Source organism: Hypomesus transpacificus, chromosome 18, assembly GCF_021917145.1.
Source record: "Hypomesus transpacificus isolate Combined female chromosome 18, fHypTra1, whole genome shotgun sequence".
Taxonomy (NCBI): domain Eukaryota; kingdom Metazoa; phylum Chordata; class Actinopteri; order Osmeriformes; family Osmeridae; genus Hypomesus; species Hypomesus transpacificus.
Window position 1 is genome coordinate 1,324,246 of NC_061077.1, and position 15,552 is coordinate 1,339,797.

A 15,552-nucleotide genomic window follows, 5' to 3' on the forward strand; every position below is an offset into this window, starting at 1 on the left:
TGTCTTTCCACCCCCCCCCCTTCCCATCCCTTCCCCTCCCTCCTCCCCTCCACACGCCTTGATACCTAAAACCATGTTCCAGTCCGGGTAGGGGCTGATCATTACAGAGTCCAACAGAAATAGGTTTGGACGGACCTTGAGGAGAAGCACGTAGCGATGATAAATCCGTGAGCGAATGACATGTTTGTGAATGAACTGAGATCAACTCCCGTCATCCTCCCCTCCACACACACACACACACACATAAACTCCTATTGCCAGCTCGAAATGACCTTCTGACCTTCACAGAAATGTTACGTCAACTTCAGAAGTGAAAGAGTGAGGAAATACTGTATTATGGTTTGTTCTGACCGAGCACCGACTGAATCAGTACAGGAGTTGGTGGAGATCTCTGGGTTCCAGAAATGTGTCGGTTCTAACCCTAACCCTATCTTGTGAAGCTCCTCCCACTACCTGAACATGACACTATAGCATCCATCCATCTAGCTCCTGGTGTGGGGTAGGTCTGAATACAGGTGTGGAAACATAACCACCTTGTCAATCCCACCCGCAGCCCAGTCCTGTCTGAGTGACTGTGCCGTGGAACATAGCCAGTCCAGGTGTTTTCATAATTGGCAGTCTCGCCTGTGACCTCAGCTATGGCTGCTGTTTACTGCGCCAGCCCTTGTTTTACTGGCTGGTCTGCACTTGTGCCCGCGGCCGTAATGACAGCCCTTAACATGGCAGCTTCACACACCCTCCTCCCTGTGCAGCACCTAAGGGTGCACAAACCTCCTGGCAGAATGCCCTGTGTGAGAGGTGACTGGGGTGACTGGGGTGCTGGGTAGCGGGAGGGGTGCTGGGTAGCGGGAGGGGGTCAGTATGTGGGAGGGGCAGTACGGGGTAGGGGAGGGGTGTTTAGGGCAGGGGAGGGGGAAGGTGTGTGGGAGACCTTGCTATGCCCTATTGCACATCACTTCAAAAGTGAAAGTAAGTTTGCTTGTTTCAACTCCAAAGTGAGAGATTAAGTTTGCTTGTTAACCCAACAGACCTAACCCTCATGTACACAGAAACACTGCCTTTTCCACAAAGCAGGTTACTGGGGGAACACCTTGAAAGTATTCTATTTAGTGGATTACATTTTAAGGTGCATACTATACTATACCTACTACTAAGTAGATGTGTAGAGTACTGTTTTCACAGAGAGCCCCCTGATAAAGGCATCATCTTAGGGCACCACACACTGGGAAGCTCCCTAACCCCACAGAGAGCCCCCTGATAAAGGCATCATCTTAGGGCACCACACACTGGGAAGCTCCCCAACCCCACTAGCTGCTCACTTTCATTCATTTTCATAAAACCGAGAGAACTGACATGTATTAATTAATATCCATTACGTGTTTTTTTTTTATTTTTTTTATTCTTCTTTATCCTCATCCCCCTTTCCTACCCTGGAAGACGTTTGGGCAAAATAAGCAATTAGCCGAACAAAATAATAAAATAAAAAAGCATGTTTCAGAAATCCCTGATAAATGTCCTGTGAGGCTCCATTTAAATGTAAGAAGTGTAATACATTCTTGCTGTCATATTCCATTAAACTGTTATTACAGTCCTGATAGAACTATTAGTCACTACATTATTAATAACATTCATGTATTTACATTTTTGGTGTACAAGCCTGCTTCCAAGCAATAATTTATGAACCCGACTCGAGATATGTTATAATGTCCCTCATCTACCATCTTTTGTGTTTATTATTGATCGTGAAAACAGTCAGAATTCTAAGTTAACCCCCCCTTCAGGCGCCCCCCCCCCCCCGTCCTAATGTATTGGAGTGGGGACTCTGCATTAAGGGGGTTGAAATAAAGTGCATTTACATCTGAAGCATAACTTCATAATTTACATTCCAACATTTATTAGAGGTGACAAACGAGCATTTGGTCCACTCATGCTTTGCCACAATGCAGCACTCATTCAGTCCATATAAATTACATCTGAGCTGTGAGTGCAAGTGAAAATTATTTCATCATATTTATGCAGGACATGTATGGCTCTATAGGGGGTTACGAGCACAGCCAGCTTACTAGATGGGATCAACATGCTTTACCTATAGCCTTGGGGATAGTTCGCTCAAATCCCATTGTTCTTCACCACACACAGTCACACGCACCTGGAAAACAACTAAATGTTGGTTAAGAAAGGTGTTGATGCAGAAGGTGCTCAGAGATGCGCGATGCTGGGACTGAACCAGGCCGAATGCCCTTCTTTGAACCAGCAGGCAAATGAGGCAGAATCCAGAGAGACATAATTAGAGAGAGCAGCATTTTCAGAATTGTAGTTACAAATGCACAGAGGGAATCCCGACATTTAAACAAATATCTGAAATGCAGGGGAGCTGGCGCAAGACAAATTAACAGCCAGACTGGGACGCCAGATACAGACGGGGAAAAAAGGGAGGAAAAAAAATAGAAAGAAAATCCCCACAGTGTCAATTACTAAATAATTTCTGTGTGGAATCGAGCCATACGACCGACTGCTACAAAACACTTTTGTGCTGTGCGCCCTGACGAGGCTTCGCACTTGATCCAGCGCTGAGAGGAAGCAGAGAGCCTTGGCCCAGCTTTGAGGAACCAGACGAGGGGTCGACGGCGACCAGCAACACCCCCTCCCCCTCCCACCCCCTCCCCCCCCCTGAGACAGAACCGTCTCCACTTCCAGGTCAGAGAGACAGGGAGGCATGAGGGCCCTTCCATCAAAAACAACTCCTGTTCATTAAAACCAGAGGACATCGCTAAAACGAAAAAGATGCTGACAAATCAAAGGGACTCAGCACCTGAATTACCATAGTCATTTACTTATTAAAGACAGGAAGCTTCCTGTCAGTCATCCTCCATCACATCCCCCCATTTGCGTCGGAAAGCCGGCGTAATTGCTTCTCATACTAATCAACACAACTTGTGTAATTATGCCTTGAAAGTGACATTGGAGGGTGGGAGGGATGTGAACGGTGCTGACAGCAGGAGACATATCTGATTCATCAGGAGATTTCCAGTCGCGTCCAGAAGAGACGCTGGCAGCCCCGGTTTGGCCTCGCTTTCTGTTTTTACTCACGTAAACACCGGGAAAACTGTAAATCAAATGGCGGGTAATTAGAAAGAGGCACGGTAATTCGTAAAACGGCAACCCGGCGAGGATTCTTTCCCAAGAATATCGAGGCAAAATAACCAGGCAGTAATTAAAGTGGTATCGTATTTCTATCTTTTTCTTAAGTAAACATATAATGACAGATTAAAGTTATGAGAGGACTGGAAATTATAACTCTGTTACCATGTTGTTTGGGTTAATATGTTGGCCAGGATTATAAAGTCCTGAGGGCACATAAAAGTTAATTGAATTCGATGTATAATCACATAATCACAGTCTTCAAATATGACTTCGAAATTAACTTTCACAAGTGGGTGAGACGTTGTAAACACTAAGAATCCACACCAAACCAAAACCCTGGCACAGGCTACACACTTCCACAAACTAAGAGGGTCAAACTAAGGTCAAACTAATAAATCTTACAATTTGACCCTAAGGCAGATACATTAAGGTAAACCGAGGTCAATGTGCCTTACAATTGGCTTCAGTAAAAATAATAATACATTTTAAAAAGTGAGAGATTCCAAGTAACCTTGGAATTTTTCCCACTGTTGCCTTAAGGGACTTGGCAGCAAACATCCAGTCCAGCCAAGTTCTGAAAGCAGAAACCACAAAATAATAAAAAATAGGGTTGGACTCATCCCTAGTCATCCTTTTCAAAGAGAAGGGTGGACCCATCTGAAAAATCTCAAACATCAAAAAGAAGAGACTCACAGTTCTGGCGTAATGTGAAAAAGAAACTTGTTTCCTTCAAACAAAAACGAAGATGAGAGATTTATGAAAGTGTCATAAATTAAAAAATACAATAAAAACTTCAAACAAAAACAAAGAAAATAAAATTCACAAACATCTGCGTCATCCCCCGACACAACCTCAGGGTTTCTCACACGTAAAAAAAAAAAAAACCTTGGAGAAACAACCTAACGGGAACGGCGTCAACTGCCAGAGAAACCAGAGGCTTTCAGAGAAAAAATCCTGTGTGATTCACCCAACGACATTCAGCTCTAATGACAAAAAAAAAAAGTGACCTGCACTTAAACCACAAGTCCAAGCCAGGAGCTGTAAACTCATTTTTCCAGAAGCCAGCAGCAACGTCGGCAGACCTGGAAGATGTGCTTCGAGCACGCACGATAAATCTGACGTGAAATCATAATCATAAAAGCAATTAGCTGACCCTGCGCCACTCGTCCTTGGACATGACAGTGAGAATTCATACAGAGTCCTCCAAGGAGGCCAGCACGAGAGGGGGGGGGTGCAGGGGAGTAAGAGGGGGGGCTGCAGGGGAGTAAGAGGGAGGGGGGGGGCTGCAGGGGAGTAAGAGGGGGGGGGGGGGGGGCTGCAGGGGAGTAAGAGGGGGGGGGGGGGGCTGCAGGGGAGTAAGGGGGGGGGGGGGCTGCAGGGGAGTAAGAGGGGGGGGGGGGCTGCAGGGGAGTAAGAGGGGGGGGGGGCTGCAGGGGAGTAAGAGGGGGGGGGGGGGGCTGCAGGGGAGTAAGAGGGGGGGGGGCTGCAGGGGAGTAAGAGGGGGGGGGGGGGGGCTGCAGGGGAGTAAGGGGGGGGGGTGCAGGGGAGTAAGAGGGGGGGGGGGGCTGCAGGGGAGTAAGAGGGGGGGGGGGGGTGCAGGGGAGTAAGAGGGGGGGGGGCTGCAGGGGAGTAAGAGGGGGGGGGCTGCAGGGGAGTAAGAGGGGGGGGGCTGCAGGGGAGTAAGAGGGGGAGGGTGCAGGGGAGTAAGAGGGGGGGGGGGTGCAGGGGAGTAAGAGGGGGAGGGTGCAGGGGAGTAAGAGGGGGGGGGGGTGCAGGGGAGTAAGAGGGGGGGGGGGGGGCTGCAGGGGAGTAAGAGGGGGGGGGGTGCAGGGGAGTAAGAGGGGGGGGTGCAGGGGGGGGGTGCAGGGGAGTAAGAGGGGGGGGGTGCAGGGGAGTAAGAGGGGGGGGGGTGCAGGGGAGTAAGGGGGGGGGGGTGCAGGGGAGTAAGAGGGGGGGGGGTGCAGGGGAGTAGGAGGGGGGGGGTGCAGGGTAGTAAGAGGGGGGGGGTGCAGGGGAGTAAGGGGGGGGGGCTGCAGGGGAGTAAGAGGGGGGGGGGTGCAGGGGAGTAAGAGGGGGGGGGGGTGGACGGAGAAAAAAAGTGCAACACAGCAACAATAAAACAGTGGGCCCTTCCTGTATCATTAAGCACTGACACAAACACAGCCCAGGGTGAACAACAAGAGCCACTCAGAACCAGTACCGGGGCTGATCAGAGAGCAGCTCGCCCAGACTGGGGCCTGAAAGGACGTTCATCCTGCTAACCCTAACCCTGGCTTGGTCAGAGAGCCGGGGGGCCCTGGGACGGGGTGTGGGCTTGCACGCTCCAGGGCCTGCACGCTCCAGGACCTGCACGCTCCAGGGCCTGCACGCTCCAGGGCCTGCACGCTCCAGGACCTGCACGCTCCAGGGCCTGTAGTAGGCTACACAGCAGGCCTGTGTGAAAGGACAGGTTTTCAGGATCAGGTGCCAGACAGGTGCTTCTGAAACAACTTTGCTCTCTCAGGATGCGTTTAGTAACAGCGAGACCCGACTCGCTCTCCCATCCCATCCCACCCACACACACACACACACTCTCCCAAACCCACATCAACTCTACACACACACACACACACACACACACAGTGTCTCTCACCATCACTCCCGGCACAGTAATCACCAGGGCCGGGGTAGTGGCTGCCACCTAGTGACCGTCTTCTCCAATAATCATGAAATATCTGTGCAGCTCTCGCCCCCTCCTCTGCCATAACTCTCCTTTACTGCAGACAGCTCCAATAAAGGATTACAATTACAATTAAAGTAATGAGCAAAGAGGAAAAAAGAAAAATCTCTGGGCAGGTTCCCCTGACTAACTAAATTGCAGACTGGTTTCTTCCAGAATAAGGACTGCCCTGCCGGACTCGTTAATGGCTACCATTCCTTACTCCCGTGGAATAATTAATTTTGGGGCGTGTTGAAACCTAGAGTCCACAAAAATGAAAACAAGAGCCAGCTTTCAAAATGAATTCTGACATCAGTACTTTATGAGTGGTGGCGTTGGTATTCTCCTTTCAATCCAAAGTGAAACCACCCTCTGTTCCTACGCATATAGCTGTCAATCGGCTAATTGGGAAGGTCAATAGACTTTACACCTAGCCTGGAGATTTTAGTGATATACGAGCATGACAATCGTAGATGCATAGAAGCGTTTTGACGTTTGTGGTTGATGTCTTGTGGCCCCAGGAGGCTGTGTGTTGACAGAAAGGGCGTGTGAAGAATCCTGGGAACCTTCTCACACTGATCACAGTCCCAGATCCCTCACTAAATATTAAACTAAATATGTTTATTCATTTTGGACTAGCATGTGAGCAACATCTGTTAGCTGGGAACCTATGAGACCAACTGGGAGGGGAGAGGAGGGGGAGAGGAGAGGAGGGGGAGAGGAGAGACACCAGGGGGCAGCAGCATGGCTAGATCTGGTGTCACAAGCTGCACAGTTAAATGTTTGTAAACAGCCAGCCAGTCAGCCAGTCAGCCAGCCAGCCAGCCAGCCCTAATCCTGGGCCTAACATGTCTTGTTGTTTTTGTCTCCTCCCTGTAGCACGTTGGTGAGCAGAGGGGCTATGGAACACAGACTCCTGAGCCAAAACAGATCACTTCAAAGCGCCTTATTTAACGGTCGCTAAATTTTTCATCAGTCGCTTAATATCCTGGGGAAGGGGAGCGTTTGAAGTTGTGGTGGCACCGGGATTGTTCTACGTAGAACGCTGCCCCAACTTTACCCCTTCCTCCACCCACCTCCACCCTAAACCCATTCCCCCACCTACCTCACCCCCACCTCCACCCTCCTCACCCCTCCTCCGCCCACCTCACCCCCACATTGAGAAGTCATTGATATTAGGAACAGGAACTCCAGCTTAGCCTGTTTTTTACCTGCTCTCCATTTATGACCAGAACTGGTCACAGTAGGTTCAACAAACACAAGCGTGTGTGTGTTTATCTGACAGCAGTTTTTGGAATGCAGTAACAAGGGCTGGAGGGCAAAAGATGGAAGAGAGAGAGAAAGACAGAAAACAAGGGTAAATGGAGTTCCAGGGTATCCAGTGGGAGTGGAGAGAACAGAGAGAGAGGGAGAAATACAGAGAGATGGAGATAGAGAGTAGGAGAGAGTGATGGGGAGAGTGATGGGGGGAGAGAGAGAGAGAGCGCGTCGGAGAGGCTGATGAGCAGAGGACAGAAGGAGAAGGGCAGAAGCCTGAAAGACAGATGGGAGAGACAGGCAGCACTGCCCACTGCAGTCAGGCAGGCAGCACTGCCCACTGCAGTCAGGCAGACAGACAGGCAGCACTGCCCACTGCAGTCAGGCAGACAGACAGGCAGCACTGCCCACTGCAGTCAGGCAGAGAGACAGGCAGCACTGCCCACTGCAGTCAGGCAGGGAGACAGACAGGGTGCCCTCTCTGGTAAACCCTCTCCCATGTGCCCTTGCATGCGTGTCGGTCTGGCCACAAAGGAGGACTAACGCCAGGTTCCAACCGGCTCCCAGCCCTCTCCCTGGTTCTGACCCTGGGCACGGCAGGGACGATGGGAGTCCCCCAAACCAGAGGCCCCTCAAGAAACCAAGAGGAGGGAAGGAGGGAAGGAGAGGGAAGGAGAGGGAGGGAGAGGGAAGGAGGGAGAGGGAGGGAGAGGGAAGGAGAGGGAGGGAGAGGGAGGGAGAGGGAGGGAGAGGGAAGGAGAGGGAGGGAGAGGGAAGGAGAGGGAGGGAGAGGGAGGGAGAGGGAGGGAGAGGGAAGGAGAGGGAAGGAGAGGGAGGGAGAGGGAGGGAGAGGGAAGGAGAGGGAGGGAGAGGGAAGGAGAGGGAAGGAGAGGGAGGGAGAGGGAAGGAGAGGGAGGGAGAGGGAGGGAGAGGGAGGGAGAGGGAGGGAGAGGGAGGGAGAGGAGAGCCATGCTAGGAACCAGGGTCCACTGATCAGGGCGAGGTCAGGGTGAGTCAGGGGTCAGGGTGAGTCAGAACCTGTTAACATGACTGGTGTCTCCCGCCTGACAGCACAGTGCATCTGACACACACACACAATCAAGACACACACACGTGTGTATAAGAACAGGACTCGAGCACGCAGGCTGGCTGACACACACACACACACACACACATGCCCAGAAGCCTCCCTCTAACCCTAACCCAGCAGTCTCCTTCCTCTCATCCAGATAAAATCCTTTCAGACACAAATTTCAATTATTCACTTCATCCAAATAATGCCATGTGACAAGAATTATCCCTACTGTAATAATCCACTTAACTGGGAAAGAGCAGCTCATCTAAAGAAGGAAGGAGGGAACAGGAGGAGGAGGTGGGAGAAGTGGGACTTGTCAAGCAGTTTCAAATAAGGACCTTCTCATAAAAACATGTTCTTCTCTTTTGAAGCAGGGAGTCTTAAAAGCACATTTGGGGAAGATGAAATTGAAATAAATTAGAAATATAAGAACAGACAACGACAATCAATATCCAGCAGATAAAATTAGCCTGGGTTAGAACACATGACATGGGACAAGGAGAGCACAAGATGATCGAGTTCAAAGCACACACTTCTTTCCTCCAAGCTGGGTCACAGATTTGTAGATTCTATTCGTTGTGAGCGATTGTACTATAATGCAGGATTTGAATTCGGGAGGTAAGACCCACTTTATTAAGACTGGGACCCCCCAATAAGAGGTCAAAACAGCAGGTCGGGAGGGTCGATATGACTTGCTGCCCGTTTTGCTGTATGATAGTTTGTTGGTGACCCTTGACTACAAACGTTGTGTGGTATGTGCCCTGTGAACTTGTGGGATGGATTGGATTTATTATCATCAACAGACTGCAGACATTACTTAAACAAGCAAGATACTATACTGTAGGGAAGCCAATCCCAACCTTTTCCACTTTGCGGCCCACTTGAATAGCTCAAATATTTTAGCTAGCACTAGCTACTTTTACTGTATGAGTAAGTTAGATAAACCTTACCTTCTAATTGTGGATGTAGCTCAAAACTTACAATTTTAACCCTTTTCCCCTGTTGCTTGGATGGAAGCAAAATAGGATTCTAGCTACATCGTCAATTGTCATTTCGGGAAGACAACCCGAACTCCTCATAAAAACCGGCATTTTGTGTTTGAAAACTAACGTACCTGCTCACTACCGGAAGTTGTTGACTTAGCTAATGCAGTACGCGTGCATAGTGGACTGAAGTGGGCGTATGCAAGTTAAGACGGAAACATCTATGGAAGCAAATCGTGACCAAAATTCAAATGAAAATGCATTTCCAGAAATGCATTTTCATTTTAAGAATGTGGCTGCATTATTTGACTCATAAATCAAATTAGTATTCAATCATCCTATTTGCATTTTCATTTTCTTCTTTAAGACTGCTCATTCTTTCCCTTAATTAAAATGAAAACGAAAAAGACATTTGAAATTTAATTTTCAAAATATGCCCCAGCAAATAGATACCAAAATTCAATTTGAAATGTAAAATTTGAAAATGAAAATGCATTTCCAGAAATGCATTTTCATTTTAAGAACGTGGCTGCAAAATCGTGACCACAATTCAAATTCAAATGCATTTCCAGAAATGCATTTTCATTTTAAGAACGTGGCTGCAAAATCGTGACCACAATTCAAATTCAAATGTATTTCCAGAAATGCATTTTCATTTTAAGAATGTGGCTGCATTATTTGACTCATAAATCAAATTAGTACTGATTAGTACTGAGCGGACATTGCATTTTCATTTTCATGTTCTGCCCGCAAAGAACTGCCCATAATTCGAAAACGAAAATGCATTCTGAGCGGCGCAGTAGAGTGACGTCAGTAGCCGTTCTTCTTCAGCTCCCTGCTGACCGAGCTACCCATCTTGTTCGGTAGGGGGCGGTGTGCACATACGCATTGCATTACATGACAAATGTGCCGGGAAATTGATTGAATTGCCGGGTCTTTAGAGGACGCATCACAGATCATGGCGCTCCCTCAAATTGTGCAGACACTGATAGAATTAGCTGAGCTGGTAGAAACTAATAATATATCTGAGTCTGATGCCCGTGACCGAGTAGAACAAGTCACAGAGAGCTTGGCTGCATACTCTGCCGTCACAGACGTACACATTAATGAGGTTGCCCTGAGTAAACCTCTCTTCAGTCCTGGAACGGCTGGATGCTGTGGAGCCTCAAATGGGACGGGGACGACCAACCATCCACATCCCGTTCGAGTCCATCGAAAACTATTTATTAAATGGTCTACTTTTTCCTGTGAAAGCAAGCTGTTTCACCTTTGGCCTGGTTCAGACAAAATCTGAATTTCCGCAATCTGAATTTGAATTTCCGCAATCTGAATTTCAAGAATCTGAATTCCTGCAATCTGAATTTTAGAATGTTTTATTTTTGGATCAAAATAATTCAGTTGTATTAAATTTGGCATACAAATAATTCAGATATTATATATTCAACAGCAATATATTTCAGTTTTATGAAATTCGAGACACAAATATTTCAGATCTTTCATATTCAAATTCAGATACTTTTGTCAGCTTTCTAGCTCCGTAAATCCGTTGCTTTGCATCCTCCGACGGATGGTCTGGTGGCCGACAACAGCTCCGCTATGTCCTTTATTTTTAAACCATTTAATAAATAGTTTTCGATGGACTCGAACGGGATGTGGATGGTTGGTCGTCCCCGTCCCATTTGAGCACATTTGTCATGTAATGCAATGCGTATGTGCACACCGCCCCCTACCGAACAAGATGGGTAGCTCGGTCAGCAGGGAGTTGAAGAAGAGCGGCTACTGACGTCACTCTACTGCGCCGCTCAGAATGCATTTTCGTTTTCGAATTATGGGCAGTTCTTTGCGGGCAGAACATGAAAATGAAAATGCAATGTCCGCTCAGTACTAATCAGTACTAATTTGATTTATGAGTCAAATAATGCAGCCACATTCTTAAAATGAAAATGCATTTCTGGAAATACATTTGAATTTGAATTGTGGTCACGATTTTGCAGCCACGTTCTTAAAATGAAAATGCATTTCTGGAAATGCATTTGAATTTGAATTGTGGTCACGATTTTGCAGCCACGTTCTTGAAAATGAAAATGCAATTCTGGTAATGCATTTGAATTTGAATTGTGGTCACGATTTTGCAGCCACGTTCTTAAAATGAAAATGCATTTCTGGAAATGCATTTTCATTTTCAAATTTTACATTTCAAATTGAATTTTGGTATCTATTTGCTGGGGCATATTTTGAAAATTAAATTTCAAATGTCTTTTTCGTTTTCATTTTAATTAAGGGAAAGAATGAGCAGTCTTAAAGAAGAAAATGAAAATGCAAATAGGATGATTGAATACTAATTTGATTTATGAGTCAAATAATGCAGCCACATTCTTAAAATGAAAATGCATTTCTGGAAATGCATTTTCATTTGAATTTTGGTCACGATTTGCTTCCATAAACATCACTTGGTCTTTCATCAACGTGCAAAGCGTTGATGAAAGCGTTGGCGTTTCGGTCTAGATTAATTAAAGGCATTTTGTCAAATGTCATTTTAAAATTAGTAAGAATTTTCATAATAATTTACCAATAGTAAATATAAATATTTTGATATTGATTCATTTTTCATACTTAATTTGAATTGGTTTGGCGGCCCACCTGTATTGCCCTAGCAGACCACTAGTGAGCAGTAGTGATGGGAAGTTCGGTTCTTTTTACTGATTCGGTTCTTTGAATCTCGTTCAGTAAAATGAACGAATCTTTTTTCGAGTCATTTGTTCATTTCAGGGGGGGGGGGGGGGGGGGGGGGGGGGGGGTTGGGGGCTATACGTCCACTGCAAAGGACGTATAGCCCCTATACGTCCACTGTAGGTTAGTGCATGACATGTGCACCAGCAAATACTATTTCAAAATAAATTCCTGCATTAAAATAATGTATCATGAGTTTGTATGATTTGGTCATGTATTATCACACTAGCATTTAATTATCACGTCAAACAATTACACTGCACTAAACTGTAAGTGTAAATGTAAAGTGAAAATAACAAAACCAGTCAGTATGATGACTTGAGCGAATATCATTCATTCACGTCTTACTAAAACAGCGGCCACGCGAAAGGGAATAAGGAAACTGTTTCCTCTACTAAAAAATACAATGCGGGTCACGTGAAAAAAGGATCCAAAGACTCGTAGAAAGACCAAGTCGGGGAAGGAACTAATCATTCGTTTCCTCTAGCTACAGAGCCTATGCAGGTCACGTGAAAAATGATCCAAAGACTCGTAGAAAGACCGAGTCGGGAAAGGAACGAATCGTTCGTTTCCTCTTGCTACAGCCTGTACAGGTCACGTGAAAAATGATCCAAAGACTCGTAGAAAGACCGAGTCGGGAAAGGAACGAATCGTTCGTTTCCTCTAGCTACAGAGCCTACGCAGGTCACGTGAAAAATGATCCAAAGACTCGTAGAAAGACCGAGTTGGGAAATGAACGAATCACTCGTTGAGAGGACTCGTTACTCCCGAGTCCTTATAAGGATTCGTTCAAAATGAACGAATCGTTCACGAACGACACATCACTAGTGAGCAGCGGCCCACAGGTTAGGAATCGCTGCTGTAAGACTTCAGTTCACTCTGAAGAAAAGGTGGACCCCCCCGATTGTCAATATGTAATTCGCAACCTGCTGTAACGGTATCGTAATGTTGGCTAAGTGAGACACTATATAGGAAGAACTTTTCTTAGAGATCTGAAGTTATAACTTTCGACCAGAACTCCTCTGGTCTGCTCTCCCTGGGCAAGTGGATCGGACAAAGATACTCTCTGTTCGCTGGTTTGAAGGAGAATGTGCCAGTGTATTCAGCCTGTTTGTGTAGCATAAATGTGTTTGAACATTTTCAGGTAGCCCTCTCAAGTAAACACGCTTTCTTCTCCAGAGAGAGGGCCCATAACCAGATTACAAGTGTTAGTCACTGCAGTCCGTGTGTATTAAGTAGGCCTAAAGGTGAATTGACTTCATGCTGTTAAGGTCACTTGATGTTTGGGCAAATACATTCTAACGGTGACACAAAAGCAGTCTTATAAGCACTTAGCTCTGTTCGGATGAAACGTATAAACCTTCGTAAGATTTATAGAAACCTCAAAAACATAATTTAACATTCTAAAAAATAAACCTGCTCTATTATATCCCATCATCACATTTTGTGGAAGTCAAAGAGAAGTGTCGTCTCACCAGCGCTTCTCTGGGGACCGCTGCATCGTCTCCGGACGGAACGCCAGGCTGAAAAAGGCAAAAGACTTAGGTTAGGGCGCCATCTAATGGACAAGTAGAGAACATGCCGGTTGCAGGACAATGTTTTTCCTCAAACTAAAACAAAGCTGATTCTAAGTATTTTCATGTAACCGATGTAACATCAGCACATACCCAATTGTACAGCCGATAAATTAAATGTGCGTGCATACATGTGCATGTAGCCTATGAACACTAAAACATGGTGTAAATCATTCAATTTAAATTTATGAATGAAGGCCTACTGGTTGACCTGATTACCTTCAAAATTACACAGAGGCATTCGAGTCATTGTATGTATCAGGGAGCTCCAATCAGAATTGTGAGCCTTTTGCCATCGCTTGAAATACGAGCCTTTGTCACATTAGAGCCATAAGCTCCTGTAATACAGCACCGGTAACGGTACATTATGACCATGGGCCCGCGAGCCGTCTCCTGATCAAATCTAACTCTGTCAGCAAAATAAAATGCACATAACGACAGATTATCTCAAATTGCAATGACGAGTGGGATACATTGGCCTATTTGGATTTGGGGTGATTGATCCAGTTAAGTTAGGGAACACATCAAAGGTAAGATACATGATATCTTATTCACAGACAGTGTGGACTTCAGTCAATAACTTTTTGTTTAGAGGAGAGCGATTCACATAGGTCACTAAAATGTTGAGCGAAGGAGCAATTGCACAAAAAAAAATCCCACAAGCATAGACATAAAAAGTTGCTCATTTAGGACATTAATGACTAAGGCTATAGCCTATTTATAATATATTTAGATATGCCATTCAAAACAGTCAAGAGGAACAGCACCTAATCATTCCAATGTATCTGCACCTGTATTTGAAACATATAGCAAATAAACTTGAAATTTGACAACCTAATCTTGATATGTTGTCGGCTGAAACTATTGTTGACAAATGCTTTTTGCAGAATCTTAGTCATCCTCCTCAAATAAGTGTGGATCATGCATGCATTCAACTGTACCCATGTGATTTAGTGTAACTACTGATAATAGTAATGTGTAACACACTTCGACCAATACTGAAATGGCTAACTTTGATTAAGTGGATTTGTACAGTTGAAAAGTTGGAGGCAAGCTGAAAAAGCGTTTATAATATATTTAGATATGCCACTCAAAACAGTCAAGAGGAACAGCACCTAATCATTCCAATGTATCTGCACCTGTATTTGAAACATATAGCAAATAAACTTGAAATTTGACAACCTAATCTTGATATGTTGTCGGCTGAAACTATTGTTGACAAATGCTTTTTGCAGAATCTTAGTCATCCTCCTCAAATAAGTGTGGATCATGCATGCATTCAACTGTACCCATGTGATTTAGTGTAACTACTGATAATAGTAATGTGTAACACACTTCGACCAATACTGAAATGGCTAACTTTGATTAAGTGGATTTGTACAGTTGAAAAGTTGGAGGCAAGCTGAAAAAGCGTTAGACTTCCTCTGCATTTATAGTCCAGTTAGCTAGCTAGCAGTATCATTATTGACCTTTTCTCGTGAGCATTGAACTATTACGTAAGATAGATCGACATCAGGCAAGTTATACGACAGGTACAATTAATGTTAGCTTATACTATAGCTAGCTAGCGCATGCCATCTGACAAACTGACAGTTCGGCCTGCACCTGTAACAAACCACGAGAGAATCACTCAAACCCAATGTTCAAACTTTACGCATATGGTAGTACATACGACTACTTGCTCGCTAGCTTGCTAGCTTGCTAGGGGATGCAGGGACAACTAAACAAGAACAAAGGAAGCGGCAGTCTCGTGTCACGGGCGTTTTTCGCGTAATAAATGCGTTTGCACAGTTCAAATCAAATGTTGCTGAAAGAAAAAAATGAGACCTGAGTTTGGGGATCAGGTTGATCAGCCGATGCCATCTTTCCAGCCCTCTCCTGGCTCTACTAGCGTGCTTGCTAGCTAGTCACTATACGATCATTTGTTTACTTTGCCCGTCCCGGCCAACGGCGGTGTGTATGCTGCCTATATCCGAATGGTGTACTGCTTTCCCACGTACGGATTGGGTCGCTTTGTCTTTTGACACGAAACGAGGGTACATATCGATTCATTCGTGAATGATTGCTCTTGACTGAATAGATAAGGACGAT

The 15,552-nt window shown here is 45.8% G+C and overlaps 1 protein-coding gene across 2 annotated transcripts in view; it reads right to left on the bottom strand.

The window, feature by feature from the left end:
* The window catches only part of pex14 (peroxisomal biogenesis factor 14), a 50,523-nt gene extending 35,041 nt beyond the window's left edge, over nucleotides 1–15,482 (bottom strand). For both annotated transcript variants that reach the window (XR_006957542.1, XM_047039514.1), the window contains exons 1-2: nucleotides 15,289–15,482; nucleotides 13,363–13,410 (exon numbers count right to left, since the gene is read on the bottom strand). Coding sequence is in view for 1 of the 2 variants with exons in the window: in XM_047039514.1 (XP_046895470.1) it covers nucleotides 13,363–13,410; nucleotides 15,289–15,324 (84 nt within the window). In the remaining variant the exon portion in view is untranslated. The remainder of the gene's footprint in view (nucleotides 1–13,362; nucleotides 13,411–15,288) is intronic.
* Between the last annotated feature and the right edge of the window lie 70 nt (nucleotides 15,483–15,552).